General features: G+C 37.4%; 1 protein-coding gene across 2 annotated transcripts; it reads right to left on the bottom strand.

The window, feature by feature from the left end:
• Positions 1 to 980: 980 nt before the first annotated feature.
• On the bottom strand, positions 981 to 16,487 carry LOC148086657 (phosphatidylinositol 3-kinase regulatory subunit gamma-like). 2 transcript variants are annotated; one of them, XM_087784832.1, is made up of 12 exons: positions 15,585 to 16,487; positions 13,531 to 14,173; positions 8,646 to 8,762; positions 8,150 to 8,255; positions 7,834 to 7,932; positions 7,418 to 7,598; positions 7,213 to 7,335; positions 6,262 to 6,404; positions 5,291 to 5,464; positions 5,126 to 5,197; positions 4,875 to 5,036; positions 981 to 3,490 (listed from the first exon to the last, which is right to left on the bottom strand). In XM_087784832.1, exons 2-12 carry the CDS (start codon positions 13,757 to 13,759, stop codon positions 3,301 to 3,303), a joined length of 1,596 nt encoding a protein of 531 aa, XP_087640958.1. In that variant the 5' UTR covers positions 13,760 to 14,173; positions 15,585 to 16,487; the 3' UTR covers positions 981 to 3,300. The 2 variants fall into 2 exon arrangements, with proteins under 2 accessions (XP_087640958.1, XP_087640959.1); XM_087784833.1 differs by having other exon boundaries at positions 13,531 to 14,041.
• Positions 16,488 to 18,940: the final 2,453 nt, after the last annotated feature.

Genomic DNA, 18,940 nt, shown 5'->3' with positions numbered 1-18,940 from the left:
ACTAGTGTGCAAACCTTGAACCCACTCACCCACCGAACAATAAACATCGATTTGTTTTCCAAAATAAAGTGTTTAGGTAAACTATTGGATGAACAAAAGTATAAACAGTCTAACACTCACACATGGGGCTTCATACTGTTGATCCTGTAGCACCTTAAATTGAAACAGTCTCATTGCTGGATCAGAAAAGCAAGTGTTTGATGTTGGACTGCCCTCTAGTGGCTCATTACCTACTGCTGAAATTGTAATATTTTGTAATTCTTTTTGAGTTTACCCGTCATTGGTTTCTCTAGTATTTGTATATAAATTGAAGTTAAATCTCATTGACTCCTCATTCTTATTTTCTTCGTTCGGTGTCAATTCTTTTTTTTTCATAAGTTGCAGTCTGCTGGGTCACCACTAGATGTCAGTTAACCTCTTTTCGCTGTATAATGAAGGGAAACGAGGGTTCAATATTAATTAGAATTTAGCATGCATATTTTTTAATAAGGTATTTTTTAAAACAATTTATCTTGAATTAATTTTGTCTTTTTTTAATCTTTTCAAACAACTTTTTACAAATTTGCTAATTCACTCAAACAAGGTTTTGATGCATTTCTTGTAAATATTTGATCCAAAAAACTAATAATACTTCTTGATGAGCTAAACAAATTACAGCCATTTTAAAGAGGACATGCTAGTATAGTATTCACTCAAGCAACACTTGTGTGTATGACAATAGGCTTGAAGACAATCTACTAATTCTGGATGAACATCAAACCTTTTTTTTTTAGACATTTTTTTAAGTTTATTTCACATAAATATTAGTAATAAGAGTTGAGCGAGACGGTCAGATAACATGCAGCATAACTCACTATCTCCTTTTACCCTTCACTCGTTGTGCTCTTTCACAGAATGTTACAAAAATCAACAAACGTATGCCACATCAAGAGTGCAAAAATATGTTTTCGATAAAGTGCACATAGCAGGTCTTTTCTTTACTCACAACAAACCTAATTAAAGATTCTTTAAGGTTTGAAGAATGGAATAAATCTATCATCTATATATGATGCTGCTGCTCATGTAAAAAAAAAAGGCAAATATAAACAAGGCCACTACATTTAAAAAGATCTAATGGAACGGAAAAAGTAGTCGCAGCCATGCACGGTTGTGTGTTTGTGAGAAAATGAAGGATTACTTGGACGATTATTTGGACAAAGGTTTGGGTCCACACTCTAAATTCCTGATGGTTTTCGATGGTATCAGAACATAACAATCATCTGGATTGTTGACTTGACATAGACATGGATAAATCCAGTTTGGAATTGTACTCTGTGTGCCCCAAATAATGTGATTAACTTGTTTCAAATGTTTTTCTTGCTCAAAAGGCGTAATGATCGGTCAGTTTGTCTAGAGGTTTTTCGTGACTATATTTCTATCAATGGGGTTTCCATAACAGCTTTAAACAAAAGACAAAGAGAATGAAGTTAACGTTTGTTTTTTTAACAAAGGGGTTCTCGCGTACTGCGATTGTTCATCTTTTATTTTAAAACCTGTCTCCCATTAAAAAGGAAAACGACAATATGGTTCTAGAAAATGAGTGAACAGTGAATGCTAAGGTGGTAAATCTAGTTTTTCAATTTTAATTTGGTATTGCACTTGATACAGGACTTGCTAAGACTTATTTTTGGCACAGTAAATGTGTCCACAGAATTTTTGTAGGATGTGAAACAGACTAGAAATGGTTTTCAGAATGTTGTGCCAAATGCACACAACAATCATTCCTTGGTCAAGTTTTAAAACAGGTTTCCATTATCAAATACTATTTATTTCTCATAATTTTAAACAAGTGATTTATCAAATTATTTTCCATTTCCTGTTTTCAAAATAAAAGTCAAATAGTGGCAGTATATGAAGACACCATTGCCATAACTAATAGATATTTTGGTGAGGATCCTTAACGGAAAACTCATAGACAAAATGTTTATTAAATATTTCAGAGCGACCCAGCTTCAATCAATAAGCCTCTTGTTGGACATTGCTATTCCTTTTAAGCTGAATTTCAATATCAAAAGTTCAAAACTGTCTTCATGAATGTTTAAAAGCCTTTTGGTATCATTTGAAAATCCGTTACTTATTTTTTAAAGAATGTTTAAACCTTCAAGCCCATCATTTTTTTGCTAATCATCTCACAGTTCTATGAGAATTAAGAGTGCTACAAGCATAGAATATTAACTCATATTGTATCATTTAATATTCTATTTTTTGACAACTGAGCTTTCTTTAAAAGTATCAGCCAAGTTTTATCTTGCCGTCTCATCCCTTATTCTCTGGGGACCAAGTTTAGTTCGTTTTAGGAAGTTGGTTCTTTGCTTTAAGACTGACTTTTTCCTCACTCATGTCATGAAAAAAAACTGCGTCTGATAAAGTGCTTTTTTCCCTTCTTTTTAAATGAAGATCCCAGTGGCACGATCTTCTATGCAATCTCAAATGTGTTCCACTTCCAACTGCCAAGAGACGAAGAAGCACAGTTGTTCCAATCTCTCTAGTATCTCAAGACTTAGGTAGAGGGCTGTCAAAATATTCTCTGTGAAAATGTGAAACATTACCTATGAGACGCAAAGAAGAAATGCTGTGACTTGGGATTACAACAAAAAGTATGATAATTCTATTTTCTAAAATTGGCTTTCAGTAGCATCTGTAATACTCTTGCTTTTGTTCATTTAGGCTCTATAATGAAGAGTTTTCATTTGGCAAATTAACTATACATGTCCATGTTTGTTTGTTTGTTTAAAAACCTTCACTACCATTTAAATGGTTTGGAAAAATCGATAAAATGATGATTTATGGCAGAGTTTCTCCTGTGAAACGATCCAGTCAGATTGTGTAGACGTTTCATTCCTGTTGTGCTTTGAAAAGCTGCAAGTGCAAATAGCAATTTGAAGAATCGTATTAAGTGATAATTGTAGCATCAAAACAGAATCTTCAGCAGAAATGAAGCGATACAAACCATTTCAGACAAAACCCAAACACACCTGAGCTCATTGTAAAGTGCTTTAAGGACCTATTCTTCTTTTTTCTTTCTTAAGTTATGAAATCGACGATTACAATTATTTATTTTCTTTGTTTCTCCTGGAAAAGTGAATTTCGATCGAGACATCGTACGAATATATATTTCTTATAAATCCAAATCTTGACATTAAAATTGCAAAAATATCACATATGGTGTCACACTCACGAGTTCTCGTTTGAAACTGGGTGCTAACGTACAGTGCTGCTTCAGGGAAAGTGCGGTCAGTGTGTCGTCGTGCTGGTGTCGCCTCAGCTGGGCTGCTGGCTGAGCGCCGGCCAGGCCAGAGTTACATTCAGCTGCTGGTTGTGTTGGATCAGGGATGTGTGTCGGTAGTGCAGGACCAGCTCTCGCAGAGACGAGTACAGGTTGTAGGGCTCAGCGAAGCCGTATCCTTTGGCCGTCCTGTAGATCACACAGTGCTTCACTTCCCCGTCCACTCTGCATGAGGAGAGACATTAAAATAGAAACATAAAACGGGTGATTAGTGCTAGTTCTAGTCGCTGGTGGATGTTTTGTAGGACATTCCTTCCTCTGTTTGTTTATTATGAAACCTTTAATGGTTACGTTCTTAATCAATAAGACTCAATTTACCTCATGCTATTACCTTGGAGCAGTATTGTGTAACATTTTTTTCTCATTTCTGTGATGATTGGTTTACACAACAAGAGACATTCTCTCATTTTGTAAACACATGCCAGAAAACACCAGTTTAAATACACTGTTTACTCATCATATTGCAGATTTGGTTGATCATATTCCGGATGTTGACCCTGTAATAAAAGCAGGACCACTGTAGTACGGACTGCGTTAGTATGGAGTGTTTGCTAGTGACTCCAAAAAGAAGCTGATCACTCTGAAATGATAACACTTATAGTCTACATGAGGGTGAGTAGAAACTAGTCACATCTCAATGTTGGGTGAACTAACCCTTTAAGGTATCAAAAATAGTGGAGTAGGTTTGGAAATATTGTCGATCTGAGGAGGTCAGTCATATCTAGAGTAGAACTATCTTCCCAAGTTATTGAGATATCTTGACCTGTTTTTTTTTTGCCTTGAGAAAAGAAAGATTTAATGAGATAAATCAAGTGTTGCCGTTTCTGTGTCAAATCCATTTCAGTCACGAGGCAATAAATTTGTGGTTTGAGTTCCTGGTGTGTGACGTCAGCGTTACATTTCAATTCCACAAACTTCAGGACAGAAAATATATCTAACAAGTTAAATTTACTCATAACACCGTTAAACGCTCTAACTAACTAACTTTTTAAATCTTGTTGATCACAGATCAAATGATAAAAATAAAAATAATAACTTGAATTGTATACATATATATATGAAATAACATTTAATTTTAATTCAAAGTTATTAAATACAATTTTTTTTTCTAAAGGAATAATAAATCAAATAACTTGGAATTGTATTTATATATATATACAGTATATATATATATATATATATATATAATATATTGAGAAGCACTTTCCTCAGAGCACTTTCACATTTGATTAGAAAAAAGTATTTGCTCAATTCTTTGTTGCAAAAGCCAGAAAAAGTGTTGTTTCTTTAAAAGGAACAATATATCGTTGTTACAGTTTTGCAAATATATTGTATTGTCACACATGTATCGTGATACCTATCATATCGTCACACATGTATCGTATCGTCACATGTGTATCGTATCGCCAGATTCTTGCCAATACACAGCTCTTCTAGTTACTGGGCTTATTTATTTATTTATTTTTTAGTATCTCTGTGTGTCAGAGGTTCTTGCTGTACATCTCAGAGTCCCTGCTAAAAGAAGTAACAGTAATGACGAGGTACTCACACAACGGAGCAGGCAAACGAGCCTCTCTGAGTTTGACTGTCCCTGATGAGGAAGGTTCCATCCCTCCGTCCCCTGAGGAGCTCCTCGGCTTCTTTCCGTCTCATAGTCCCCACATACCAGCTCTTCTCCTCCTGGTGTGTGTCGTCCGCCAGAGTGTACGGGCTGTATTGAGGTGGAGGTTTCATTCACATGTTAACATGAACCACAGAGCCTCAGTAAATGAAGGCGTTCCATCAGCGATCGATACTCACTCTTCTTCTTCGCTCCTGATGCCGAGCCACTCGTTGATCTGACTCTGTCTGACGCCTTGTTGGTTGATCCATCTGAGATTATGCACATGAAACAATCATTGTGTCGTCCCGTACCCGTGACCGGACCTGAGACTTTTCAACAACTGCTGTCACGTTTTGACTCACTGCAAGTATTGATCCCGGATTTTCCTGAGCTGCACCAGGTCAGGCTTCAGCCGGTTTATTTTTTTATCAACCTCCATGTGAGCGAGCGCCTGTTGCCTCAGCTCCTCTTCCAACTTCTTCTTACTGTTGTGAATCTCCTCCACTCTCGCCTGCAGATCCTCCGAGCTCTGAATCCTGGAGAGGATAGAAAACATGGCAGATCAATTATTTTAAACTATTACCAAAGGTAAAAACGAAATAATATAGACTTGCAATATAATCTGCAAAGCTTTGTTTGTACACATTTCTACTGTGCTTTTTATAGACCAGTGCTATTCAACTTAAGCCCTCCAAGCCAGATCCGACTCTTCAAGCAATTTGTAGTAATTCACCCACAAATAATGAATGTGTTCAGTTTAAACTGTTTTCATGGATCCGTGACTCTTTGTGATACTTTGTCACGCTTTTGGACAAATAAAGTTTTACAGTAAGTCGAGGCGCTCCGGTTTAGATACGGCCCTCTTACAAAGCGGCGTAGGTTTGACACGGTAAACTGAAGAGTAAACGACGAATTGATTGAAAAATTGTACAGAAAGGTTCCCATGTGCTCTTTGTGTCACTTCGTCTTTGTGCCTTATTTTTCAGGACACACTAAGGCGCAATATCATTCAACGTTTTTTTTTTCATATAAAAGGTGCACCAGATTATAAAGTGTTAAGCGCAGTGCGACTTTGTAGTTCACCAACATTTTGTCCGATTTCTAAGCGACATGTACCAGATAAAATCTGTTTGCGGTCATTAGGTTCAATCAGTATTAATAGATGAGGCTCACAGGATTACAAGGCGCACTGTTGATGATGGAGGAAATTAAAGGACATTCTAAAAAAAAAAGATGGTAGTATAATGTTAAGAAACACCATTTTTAGTTTTTGCCGTTTTGTAATGCGTTCTCATGGTGCAGAAATAAGTTCAGGATTGTATTGAAAACCTACTTGTCGGTCTCTTTGCTGCCATCTAGCGTGAGGAACATGTCAATGTATTCTTTGCTGTAGCGTTCCTGTGTTTCACACTCCTCCTCAAAAATCCGAATGATCTCGCTGAAGGCCTCTATAGCCGTCCGTTTGGTCTGCAGTTCCTAAAAGAAACATCAGTGATATATGAATATTTTTGTGAAGTTTCAGTGAAATTCTACCACCTCTGCTGATTGATGTAGCAATATGAAATTAAATACTGTCATTCAACAGTCCTTTTTTAAAATGTTTTTTATTTATTTGACGTGAAAGATAATAAAGATAATTCAAACAAACAAGTTTGCAGGCACAACAAAACGTTTATAACCAGATGAATAAATGTGATATTTTCTTTTTCTTGGAAGTTCAATCCTTCTTAATTTTGCTTGTCTCAAAACACTCAAAATGATTTACCATAAATTATATTATCTATATCTCTGTATAATTGTTGATATCAATAATCTCTGTGCCTTATCTCACCAAAACAACATTTGTATAGGTCAAAATGAACATGAATCTACTTGGTGTTTTACATAAACCATTAAGCAGGCCTTGAGTTTGACACGTTTCTTACATTTGGAAAGTATTTAGTAAAAAATGTCAACATAGTTGTTACCAGTGGCACAAAGTTATAAACTAAATAAAATAAACATTTTCAAAAATGGCCCATCAACTGCCCATATGTTTCCTAGGACTAAGTTAATTAAAAAATAAATCTTCTTGTGAGTACTATATATTATATTGACACAGAAAAATAAATTGCACTGTTGTCTACTTACTAAATCTCAATTGCCTGCATAAAAGAGGTTTAAAAATGTTTGTATGTTTTTTACTTTAGAATTGAACCTGGTTTGATGTTTATCCTGTTATACTCATATATAGTAGATACAAAGAAAATCAAAGTACATGAAACAAAACTGAAGCCAGCTGTACCTGTGATGTTTGGTTAAACTCTTCAAACAGGTAGTCGTACTCTCTGCTCTTCTCTTCATACTGATCCTGAAACATCTTCAGCTGCTCTCTGACTGCATCCAGCTCCACCTCCATCACAACCAGCTGCTCGGACCAGACCAGAAAAGATGTTTAAAGTCCAATCCTGACAAGATACAACGTACTGAATGAATCTTGAGGGAAGCACCTGTTGGTATTTGGAAATTGGGTAGAGTAGCCGTGTGTCCAGTTTGGAGTTGTACTGGGCCAGTGATCTGCACTGGTAGAACTGGATCAGCTCCACCACAGAGGGGAAGAGCAGTGGCTCGGAGAAGCCGTACTTTCCTCCACTTTGGAAAATCTTGATAAGTCGGTTGGAGTTTTCTTTTCTGCGGGGAGAGGAGGCATAGCTTGGATTACATTTGAGTGTATTTCTTTATGTGTAACTCTGATTTAAAAGATTAGACATTTTTCTCCCTTATGGTGTGTATTGTGCTAGTTATGAAGGGTTACATGATCTCTGATGATTAGTAGAACAAATAAACCAGCTGTCTGAAAGGTAAATATAAATACATTTGTAAACATTCTTGAACGTGCCGCCGTTAGGACCCAAGACTTGTTTACCTGAGTGTGAGAGTGTATTCTCCTTTGACTCTATTGGAAGCATCCCGGACCAGGAACGTTCCATCCGGAGTGTCTCTCATCATCTGATTCACTTCATCTCTAGTTCATCACAAGATGATACATGTAGATATTAGTTCAACACTTTGGATGAAATGAATCATCTCATATGGAGGTTTTTGTTTAATTCAATTTAATCATATTTAGTGTATGCATGTGGACATTATGATTCAGTTTATAACTAAAGAAGACAAATTATCACGCTTGTATGTTAATAGACAAAAGCTCTTTTATATAATATAAAAAAACCTCTGAATACCTGGAGATGTGGCCCCAGTACCACTCTGCATCAGACAGCTGACAAAGTTCGACTCCAGATTCACAAGCCGCCATCATTTTGGTTCTATTGCTCATTGATTGATGCTCTGACCAGACAATACATAAAACGAAAGATACACTTTTATAGACACTGGAAGGGTACATGAGAAATTTTTCTTTTTGTTTTTAATTATCATATTTCAATAGCAACAAAACATAATTTCACTTTGAATAGCTTACATTTAGCATAGTTTATCATTGGGTGTAAAAAGATAGAAAAGTGATATTTACGTGTATTATTATACGTTTTAGCATTTTAGTAGAAACATTGTAATCTTCTTAAAAAAGGGACACACTCCTACATTTAATTATTGAGATCAAGCCTCTATAAAGAGCTTCTAATCCAGCCGCTGATAGTAATCCCCTCACAAACTTCTTAAGACATCTGAGGCACAATTGTCACGTACGTTCACACAGCAATGCAAAAAAAAGATTACCTCCTTCATGAGCCACTTCCCAGCCTCCAAGTACATTATTATCTGCAATCGGGGAAAATTCCTGCATGAACCCGGTCTGAGGATGAGCCGTGTTTTGTTTTTGGCCCACCAGGAAGTCTGCAACATCAACAAAAGAAGTTGTCGCTGTTAGTCTGCCCTCAGTGTTTGTGTTGTTTGCCGAAGTAGTGACAAGGATTCTGAAGAAAGATCTGGTTATGTAGCTCGTAGCATGTGGGAGACTCTGTCCAGACTAGTCTGCTGACAGGTGACACTGTCTGACTGCCTAAAATACCAGAACTGGCACTCCTCGACATCCAGACACACTCGGCCAGAGTCGGTGTTGCTTAGAGCTCGACCTCGCCTCACAAACAACAGCTGCCTGTAGAGATGCCATGACCGCCTGAAAAGTTAGAGCTGTTTGTTTTTATGGTCCGCACTAAAAGTTTAAATTACCATCTGGTTTAATAATTCTCTTCTGCCCACTGACACTGAACGGTGTTTGAGAGCAAGAAATGCTGACGGCAGTAAATATCCCCTTCGACACCCGCGTTGGCATTTATGCAGATGCATTAGGTTGCTGCTGCCGACAGACCAGTATGCAGCAGGAATGACATGTATGTTGTGGTTGCATCTGTGGGGCGTATACTTATTAACCCACTCCCAGATCTGTTAAAACTTGCCTGAAATTGTTTGCATCTTACACATTTAGAATGTAGGTGGACAACTTTGCCCTCAAACTCCTTGTCATTACCACATTCTCTCTCTATATAGCTTTAGCGAGTGCTAATGACATGGTAATAAAGACATTAACTGAGTAGATTATTATAGTGAAGATAACTTAACCATCCTCACTCCATCAGTCTCAAAGTTAAACTGACTATTCTGAAATGATTTGCAACTTGAATATTTATAATTTGAAATGAGTAGTGTGTAGTGGCAAGACTCTGGCAATACGATATGTATCACCATACAGGTGCAACGGTCAAATATGTATATGCGATACTGTAGGAACATGGATATATTTGTAGAGTACTAGTATAAGTACTAGCGATGAATAATTGGCATACATGACTCTTGACAGGGTCATCACTGCTTTCTTTTATTTTGAAAGGAAAATATACCCAGACATCAGCTTTAATAGCTGTTTAAAGTGACTGTATCCTCTTGTCCTTAGTCATGGGATCTTGCAGGATTTCATTTTTTCTTTAGTTACAAAGGACGTTGTGACTGCTGCCATTTGACAGACAGAAGTTTAATAGCAACACAAAAATAAACAAAAGGCATCAATATTTGCATGTTTATTGTTAATTAAAAAAAATGATACATTCGTTTTCATTATCCATACAATAACAAGAAAGAAAACATTGCAATAATTCAGAGTATTGATACTTTCTTACACTCATATTGGCATTACACTAGTCACTTTATTATCGCATATAATTTCTAAAGTAAGTATCAATTGTCTGGAGCTTTTTATTTATGAACTTTTACTTATAAAAAACAAATTAACCTATATTTTCAGGAGAACTTGCATTAAGGCCACAAAGGCAGAAAAGAAGAGGTGAAAGATGTCTTCTTGACTAAGAAAGGTTCTTCTTCAGCTGCTGTCGTAGCATGCATCGTCTTTCTCCTTTAAAACGTCAACCTCTGTTTATGTTGTGTTCTTATTAGCGTTTCTGTTTTTAAAAAAATTATACGTTTAAAAAACAAAACAAATGAATCCTGGCATATCTGTTTTAATTTAAAAGAAGTAAACCTTCCTCTGATGAGTTTCGCAGCATGAACCGAGCTCATTAGGTCTCGTTCATGAAGCGCGAATAAATCCTTGCACAGATTTGCACATTAAAACCTACTCAAGGTTCGTAAAACCCCGGTGAACAATCGGATCTGATCGTAAACGCGCGTATTTAATTGATCCCAGATTTGGACACGCTCATGGTTATAAGTCATTAGCATAATATATAAAGTATATAAATATATATATATAGTACTGTGCAAAAGTTTTAGGAGATGTGAAAAAATAGAAATATATACAGCATATATATATATATATATATATAATATATATTTTTTAGTCAATTTACAAAATGCAAAGTGAGCGAACAAAAGAGAAATCTAAATATTTGTTGTCCCACCCTTTGCCTTCAAATCAGCATCAATTCTTAAAGGTACACTTGCACAAAGTCAGTTGTTTTGTAGTATTCTAGTGATGTGTATGATCAACCAATTATACCAAACGGGTGCAAATGATCAACAATTTCACAAGTAGGTTGAAACGCAGTCATGAAGTGACTGGGGTTTCAAGATGTTCAAGCTCTTTTGAAGAACCACAAAGAAACGGGCAACATTGAGGATCGTAGACCTGGAAACAAGGCGAAGCGCCTCAACTATGCACAAACTCATAGGAACTGGGTGCAGAAAAATGGCAGCAGGTGCTCTGGACTGATGAATCAAAATGTGAAATATTTGGCTGTAGCTGAAGGCAGTTTGTTCGCTGAAGGGCTGGAGAGCGATACAATAATGAGTGTCTACAGGCAACAGTGAAACATGGTGGTTCTGGCAAGTTTGGGGCTGCATTTCTGCAAATGGAGTTGGAGATTTGGTCAGGATCAATGGTATCAATGCTGAGAAATACAGGCAGATACTTATCCATCATCAATACCATCAAGGAGGCGTATAATTTGCCCAAAATGTATTCTGCAGCAGGACAACGACCCCCAAGAATACAGCCAATGTCATTAAGAAATATATTCGGCGTAAAGAAGAAGAAAGAAGTCCTGGAAGTGATAGTATGAACCCCACAGAGCCCTGATCTCAACATCATGGAGTCTGTCTGGGATTACATGAATAGACAGAAGGATTTGAAAAACATCTACAGAAGATCTGTGGTTAGTTCTCCAAGATGTTTGGAACAACCTACCAGCCGAGTTCCTTCTAAAACTGTGTTCAAGTGAACCTAGAAGAATTGATGCTGGTTTGAAGGCAAAGCGTGGTCACACCAAATATTGATTTGATTGACATTTCTCTTCTGTTCATTCACTGCATGTTGTTAATTGATGAAAATGAACTATTCACACTTCCATTTTTGAAAGCATTCTAAGTTAACAGCATTTTTTCACACCTGCCTAAAACTTTTGCGCAGTACTGTATATATATTCTGTGAGTAGTTGAGTTGTGATAGTACATTCAAAGCGCAGGTCTGGAGGTGACAGAAGCTGTTAATCCTCTTACCATGACTATCCTCTCAAACAATACATATATGAACGATCTAATTGGATCCACGACCCCCGGGATTGGTGACTTGGAAACTGAGGGCAAATAAACACAAAATATATGCACTATATGGACCTCAGAGTCCAAATATCACCTGCTGATGAGAATATCACTCGTATAATTGAGGAAATCTCTCTGTCAAGAAATATACCTAATGATTGTTTACATATTTTGTTATTTAAGCCTATATATATATATATATATATATATATATGTGTATATATATATATGTATATGTTTTATTATTACTTTATAAACATTCCTCATGTCAATTAATGTTTTTAAGGCACGTGTGTATTGTTGAAACAACAAAAGGCATTATGAATTAAAAATGTTAATTTCCAATAGTGGCACAGGGAGAAGGTTACTGGTTCGCATCCAGTTCAGAAGGGAGCCAACTTGTGACCTTTCTATGTGGAGTTTGTATTTTCTCCCCGTGTTGCATGCCTTACAGTTTATAAAATGTATTGCTCAAGTAGGTAAGTAATTGAACTTGTGGAAAATAACAGGTTCAAACCAGTTTATCAAAACATAACACATATTCTATTATTCTATTCTATTCTATTATAAACTCAAACGAAGACCTCAATTAGATTTTCAACATCAAATTAAATGTTTTTATTAATCAAAATTTTAAATGAATAAAAGTTGAGCCAGTTTTTGTTGTGTTGTGTGAAGATTTTTGTTTGCTAACTTTATATATATATATATATATATATATATATATAAAAAACATGCAAAAATGGTTTATAATGGTTTGATTATGTAATCTTTTGTAGTTTAAAAGAAAGCTTTCTTGACATTTTTTTTATAGATGCCCTTTAATGTTCTGAAATACACATCATAAAAACCAAGCCAAATTGTTGATAGAAATGTATTCAACAAAAAACAACAAAAATACCCCATCAACGGTTATATTCCTTTTAATGGGGTCACAGGGCTTTGGAATCCATCCCAGCTTTTTGTGGTCAAGTGGAGAGACACCCAAGCTCAGAAAGAACACACAAACTGAATAAATAAGTTCAAGAATCCCCGAAACTCAAAGTTGCCTGAAGCTACATTTGAACCTGTGATCCTCGTGCTGTTAGGCTGCGGCACAACCATGTAACAAACGATGACCAATGACCATGACCTATGCTAAAGTACAAGTTATCAGGTTAGTTTCCTTTTCACACTAACTCGTGACTTCACCTCAGTACCAGATGTGTAGTGAGATGTTATGGTTTTGACGGTGTGGTATCTAAAGAAATGGTTATGAATCACAATTTAAGGTGCATTGTTTCAAAGTCTGCGGTTGCCGAACCTTTATTTAAAGACATTTTTTTTGCGATCTGATGTCAACAGTTTATAAAAAAAATTACAGGATTACCTACTAGATAAATGAGAAGAGCAGCTAAAAATAGCCAAATTTTGATTTCACCAACGCTTATTTATTAGGGGGAGAAAAAACTAAATTAAGGCAGAAATTCTGTTTCAATTTTAACCTATGACATGGCTTGGTAATCAAAGAAATGAATGTATGAAAAGGTAAACTAAGGTGATTCGTCGTCACACATAAAGAAAGCTCTGCTGTAACTTCTTGTCATGCCAACATCAAACATTCGTCACTCACCTTCTGTGGACGTCTGCGGCCTAATGGCAATTGCTCTGTCGACCTGCGGCTGCGATTGGTCCAGCGGTGATGACGTCACTAGAGGTCGCTCAGAACGGGGCTCAGGATTATCCCCCATCTGGTCAACGTTGTCATCCGTGAGACAAAGGGACGCTAGCGATGACGTCGGCTCATCAGCCAGCTGGAGCTCGTCCTCCTCCTTCCAGAGCGGGAAACCCTGGTCGGCCATTTTTGCATCAATGATTGAATAGTCCAGTTTTATGGAGCGGGTGAAGTCGCAGGATGCCTTAGTTCGGTTGATCACATAATATCAGCTGACACTCATGGCCGATGATGCAGAAGGCGACGGGACAGAGTTCATGGCTGCTCTGCTCGTTGGTCGTGAAGCTCCGATCCTTCCTTTAACCACATCCTGCAGCCGAGCGATGACTTGGCATCTTTGCGTGGACACTAAATAGTCTTTTTCATGAATGATTCTGCTCGTCAGTCTTCCTCCTGAGCACATCCATACCTGAAGATGTCCAGAAAGACCAGAGTTGACCAGCAGCAGGATGTTTTTGTGCTCGGTTCATTTATTTTCTGACACTAGTCGTTGAGCCGTAAACTGCACCCAATGATTCCTCCTAAAGGACTCTCGCGTCACCTTGTGAGAGAGGACAGTTTTAGGGAACGAGATCGCTGGTTTGCTCCAAAACTGGCATCATAAAATCTAAAATCATGGAAGTGGATTCATTTTTTTGTTTAAATGCAACTATTTCTTTACCATTTGAAAAAAATATTAACGGTTAAAAACAATAATTTCATCCAAATAAATGTTTTCAGATGATGACGACGGGAATTAAGAACTGAAAAAAGCAAATTCCAGCTGTTTCCCACACGTTTTTTTAGTTTTAATTCACCACAAAAGGTAATTTAGAGTAATCGTTGTATCTTGTCTAGTTTATGTGAGTATGCGTTTCGCAACGCTGTCATATATATTGATCTTAAAAAATCCAATGAAAATGCCTAATTGGAAGTGGTTGCAAAAGCGTTTAGAACATGACTGTTTAGCGTTGTGTTATTGACTGCGTGTTGAAGAATTCATGGGTATGCGGATAAATCCTCTTCATCCAAACAACCGGGATTAGTCAGCTGTTTATAATCTCATAGTTTGGTAATGAGATGAAGTTATTTGGAAAAAACTGTGTGTATAGTCTTGATTAAATTTGCAGTCCCCGCAGGATTCTACGAAAAGTCAATTTTTCTAATTTATTTTCAAAACTCTTGGGATCACACGAAATTAGTGTTAAAATTAAAAAAAGCATGTTTGAAATTGTTATAATTGTGAAAAGATATGATAAATAGTTTAAAAAAAAATTAATTAACGCTAACATTGAATTAAACGCGTCATGCAACACTGCGGCTCAAAAGTAGAGCTACTGAAAATGGCGTCCTCAACGTATGTACGAAGATGCGCAATCAATGAAGCGCTAAGCTTCCAAATAAAATTTTGTGACCCTACCGAAAATCGAATTCCCTAATACTTGTTGGTCAAGGCAAGCTTTTGGATTCCACCATCTGGTACGACGGGGTATTTCAAATAGGTTAAAATCTCCAAATAGCTAACATGAGATGTAAAAATGAAGTCAGCGCTTAAAATGAAAAAAGGAATATTGCAATTGAAATAAAACAATATTGATCTTGCACTTTAACCAAAATGTGACGTAGTTTTTAAAAAAAAGTGTTGCGTGTTGTGATGTTACGACATCAACCTGACGTACACCAGTAATGTCGTATGTACCCGATCGATAATGACTGCGTGACAGTTTTTTGTTTTAGCGGTTGCTAACGCAAATGTCAGCTTATACGTTCCAAAGATGGGACGTCTGACATTCGCCATATTTGCGTAACGCCTTGAAGCTTTCCATCGTCCCACATACCTAAGCCGCTAATGACGAAGAGGTACGACAACTAAGCGAGCACGCAACTTAAAAATGGCAACTTTGTCCGAAGGGACGATCTGCTAAACATTCTGTAGAGTGGTGGTCGTCGGTGCAGGATGCAGCAAAACCTACCTGGGTCAAAACAGAAGAGACCGGGCAGCAGACGAAGCCGACGTTTCATCGGCATCCATGAAGCGGCAAAGAGACGTCGCTGGATGCACACGTGGCTCAAATCAAACCAACCATCGGCCACAGTCCTCACGCCATCCCATATTCTTCAACCCTCCCACTCCTCCTATCCCGTACCGCCTCTTCTGCCAAGTCCTCCATGTTTTTAAAAAAATATCATCTCCTTTCGCTTGTTGTCCTTTTTCTGCAAGTTCCACTTTATCCCACGATTCCATTCCTCCCATCAAGTCTTGCATTCAGACTAAAGTCCTCGCAAATCAGGTCTTCTCCACGACATTGCCGACTTTTTTTCTGGACTTCTAAGTGCGTGGCAAAACTCCACTTCTTCTGCAAGATATCCAGGTTAAGTGGATTAGCTGTAAAAAGCAGGAAGCTCCTGAGTCATCAAAACTCAAAGCATTAGAGGTTCAGACGTGGTGCTGAAGTCAACGCAGCACCGATCCTCTCTCTGCAACTCTTTTTTACAGTTTGACAGCTCACAGGGACGCCTGAGAATGAGTCGGTGGGAAAGAAACTATATAAATAAATAAATAAGCGAAGGATGCCACTGTTGCTATACAGAGTGAGGGGCTTAGCGGCTGCCTGAAATCCTATTGGACGCTCTGTTGCCATGTGCGCTGGAGTCAGCAGAGATGCTGCTAACAAATCAAGGAAACGTTCTAATATTAGACTGTATGTATCTAGGCAGCGGGATCCCCCTGACCCCACTACTCCACCAGCGTTACGTTCCACTTCACAGATCAGCATAATGAAAGAAGTGGTGTGGAAGTAAGTGGTTAAAAAAAAAAAAAAACTGCCGCGACACGGTAGACAAAAACAGCAGACCCCCACCACCACTCCATCTCTCTCCATCATATCTTGGTGCTACAGTTACGGTGCATGACGGCGCAGCAGAGACGGCATCATCGCAGCCCCGGCTGCAGACGCACGGATCATGAAGAGGAGACTTTTCCAATGACGCTACAAAATGACCGGCTTTTGAAGAGTAATGGTGGCATAAATGTGGCATTTAATTGATCACAAATGGAATAATTTGATGGTTATGATAATGAAGCTGTTTACCTTTTGTGGACTGAAACATCAGAATTGCCCTGTCATGTTTTATTAAAGCATATGTGTCGGTAGATACTCCAGATGTGGGTCAGATCCCTAAAATGTTGTTGGGGGCTACGTAAACACTCTCCTTTCATATCTTTCACTTGATCTTAATATATTTTTGCTACTGTAACACATTTTAAAAGGAGAAATGTGTTACCTACTTTGTGAGTCTGTGCCTGTGACAAATATTATGAAAAACTCCTGATCATGTTTTTCTTACTAAAGGTGGTTAACTGTAGTGCAAATGGATCTGTTGTCATCAATGATCCTGTTAATGTTAATTTATCAATAAGTCTGTGATTGACTGTTATAGGATTTTATTATGAAACTGCTTCTTTTAGATATTTTAATACATACATGCAGTTAAGAATTATAATTGACCAACACATTTAAATTGTATTTTTTAAATCTTTTATTAAGGATTTCATGATTTCATGATTTTTTTTTTTTTTTTTCCAAAATGCGGGTATTTATGTTGATGTTTTTTTTAATTTTTTAGATAAAAAACAAAACACATTCTAACTGTGTCTGATGTAAAATACAAATAATCCTCCAGTATGGTGGATGGTGGAGATAAGGCAGTTTTCAATCAAAAAGTTTAATGCTTTGCATGTCCTTTCAATTTTGAGCACTCTTATGTTTATTTGGTGTACTTTGTAAAATAGTACACATTCAGGAGTACATGATCAAGGTAGGCAACATAACTTCAGAAACACTTGATACCCCCTCTGGATTTCCCAGACAAATGAGCTATTTATCCCTTCCCTGTGTTGTGGGGATTCCCGGGAGCCTTTCAGCGGTCGGACATGCAACAGTACACCCCCCTGCAGGATTAAGGTCACATGCCTGAAGCACCATAACTGACATTTGAAAGGGAGAAAGTTTCAGCTGTGATTTTAGTCGCCCCAGATGTTTTGAGCTCCTTATCCTTGAGGTGCCTGAACTCGGACAACCCCATTGTGGGAGCTAAACTAAATCACAGATCTGTAAAATGATAAAAAGATTATCTTTTCAAAAGGTACAAAAACTGTTATTAGAATTTTCTTTAAGAGCACTGTTTTTTTTATAAAACCTGCAATCATAGTACCAAAAAATTAAGTTGGAGGCTTTGTCAGCTCACATTACCTATCTTCAAACATAGTTGTTAAAGTCCCAGCTTTTCAAACATTTGAAACTTGACATAGGACTTTTTGTTTGCATGTTTTTCTTTTTAAATCCATTTTTTATAATATGTCCTTCAAACAGTGTTTTTATACCTGACTATTTAAAAATACCATCTGTGTAAACCACAGCTATAGAAATGAAAAGGTCTTGCTTTAAACTCAGTGGGGAAATATAGTAGATGGATCAAAGAGTTTCTTGTTTGCAATGATCATTCACAAAAAAAGAAACGGTAGAGAAATTGTATTTTTATTATGAATTCTGAAGTTATTAGGAATTTTATAAGTGGAGCAGTAGCATAGCATTAGAATAGGGTTAGCATTAGTTCAGTACAACTCTACAGGCTAACTCTGCTAAACTATTTAGCACAGTTGTAGTTTGTATGTACAGAGGAGGGATAGTTGAGTGTATTGGTAGAAGGATTCTGGCGTTGGAACTGCTAGGCAGGAGGTCTAGAGGAAGACCAAAGAGAAGATTTATGGATGTAGTGAAGGAGGAAATGAAGTTGGTTGGTGTGAGAGAGGGGCAGACGGAGGTTAGATGGAGGAGGTTGATTCGCTGTGGCGACCCCTCAAGGGAGCAGCAGAAAGGAAAAGAAGAAGAAGAAAAATGGAAATTTCTGGCACCATCATACCAGTCTTTTATATCTCTTGTAGGACAGAACTTTCTGATTGATCTTGAAGTTCCTCTTTCAAATGAAAAACCCACCACAAGCATTTAGTCCAAAGAGTGATTTTATTCATTGTACATCCTAAATGTTGCATTCAGCAGTTGTCAAGTTAGTGGTTTAACTAAAAGGAACATTCACATTTAAATAACAAAAGGCCTTGTGATGGCGTCAATTATTTCCGTATCAAGGCAAGAAACTCCTCACGAGTTTCGGGATCGTCATGAAACTTTCCCAAAACAACACTGGTAACAGTACTGGCGTTCATCTTCTGCACCCCCCGCATCACCATGCACATGTGGCTGGAACACACAATGAAACAATGTTTAGTTTTTCCGTTATTCGTCAACGTTAAACAGCTTAGTCTTATAAG

Source organism: Callionymus lyra, chromosome 2 (genome assembly GCF_982586985.1).
Source record: "Callionymus lyra chromosome 2, fCalLyr1.hap1.1, whole genome shotgun sequence".
Lineage (NCBI taxonomy): Eukaryota > Metazoa > Chordata > Actinopteri > Syngnathiformes > Callionymidae > Callionymus > Callionymus lyra.
The sequence above is the reverse complement of the archived record's forward strand: the minus strand, read 5'-3'. Positions and strand labels throughout refer to the sequence as shown.

Bases quoted from the DNA above. Each gene is read 5' to 3' on its own strand.
- LOC148086657 (XM_087784832.1), bottom strand. From the start codon at position 13,759: ATGGCCGACCAGGGTTTCCCGCTCTGGAAGGAGGAGGACGAGCTCCAG. The intron at 7,933-8,149 runs GTATTCAGAGGT...GTGATGAACTAG, and splicing joins TACTGGGGCCACATCTCCAG to AGATGAAGTGAATCAGATGA. The intron at 5,198-5,290 runs GTGAGTCAAAAC...GCATAATCTCAG, and splicing joins ATCCGGGATCAATACTTGCA to ATGGATCAACCAACAAGGCG.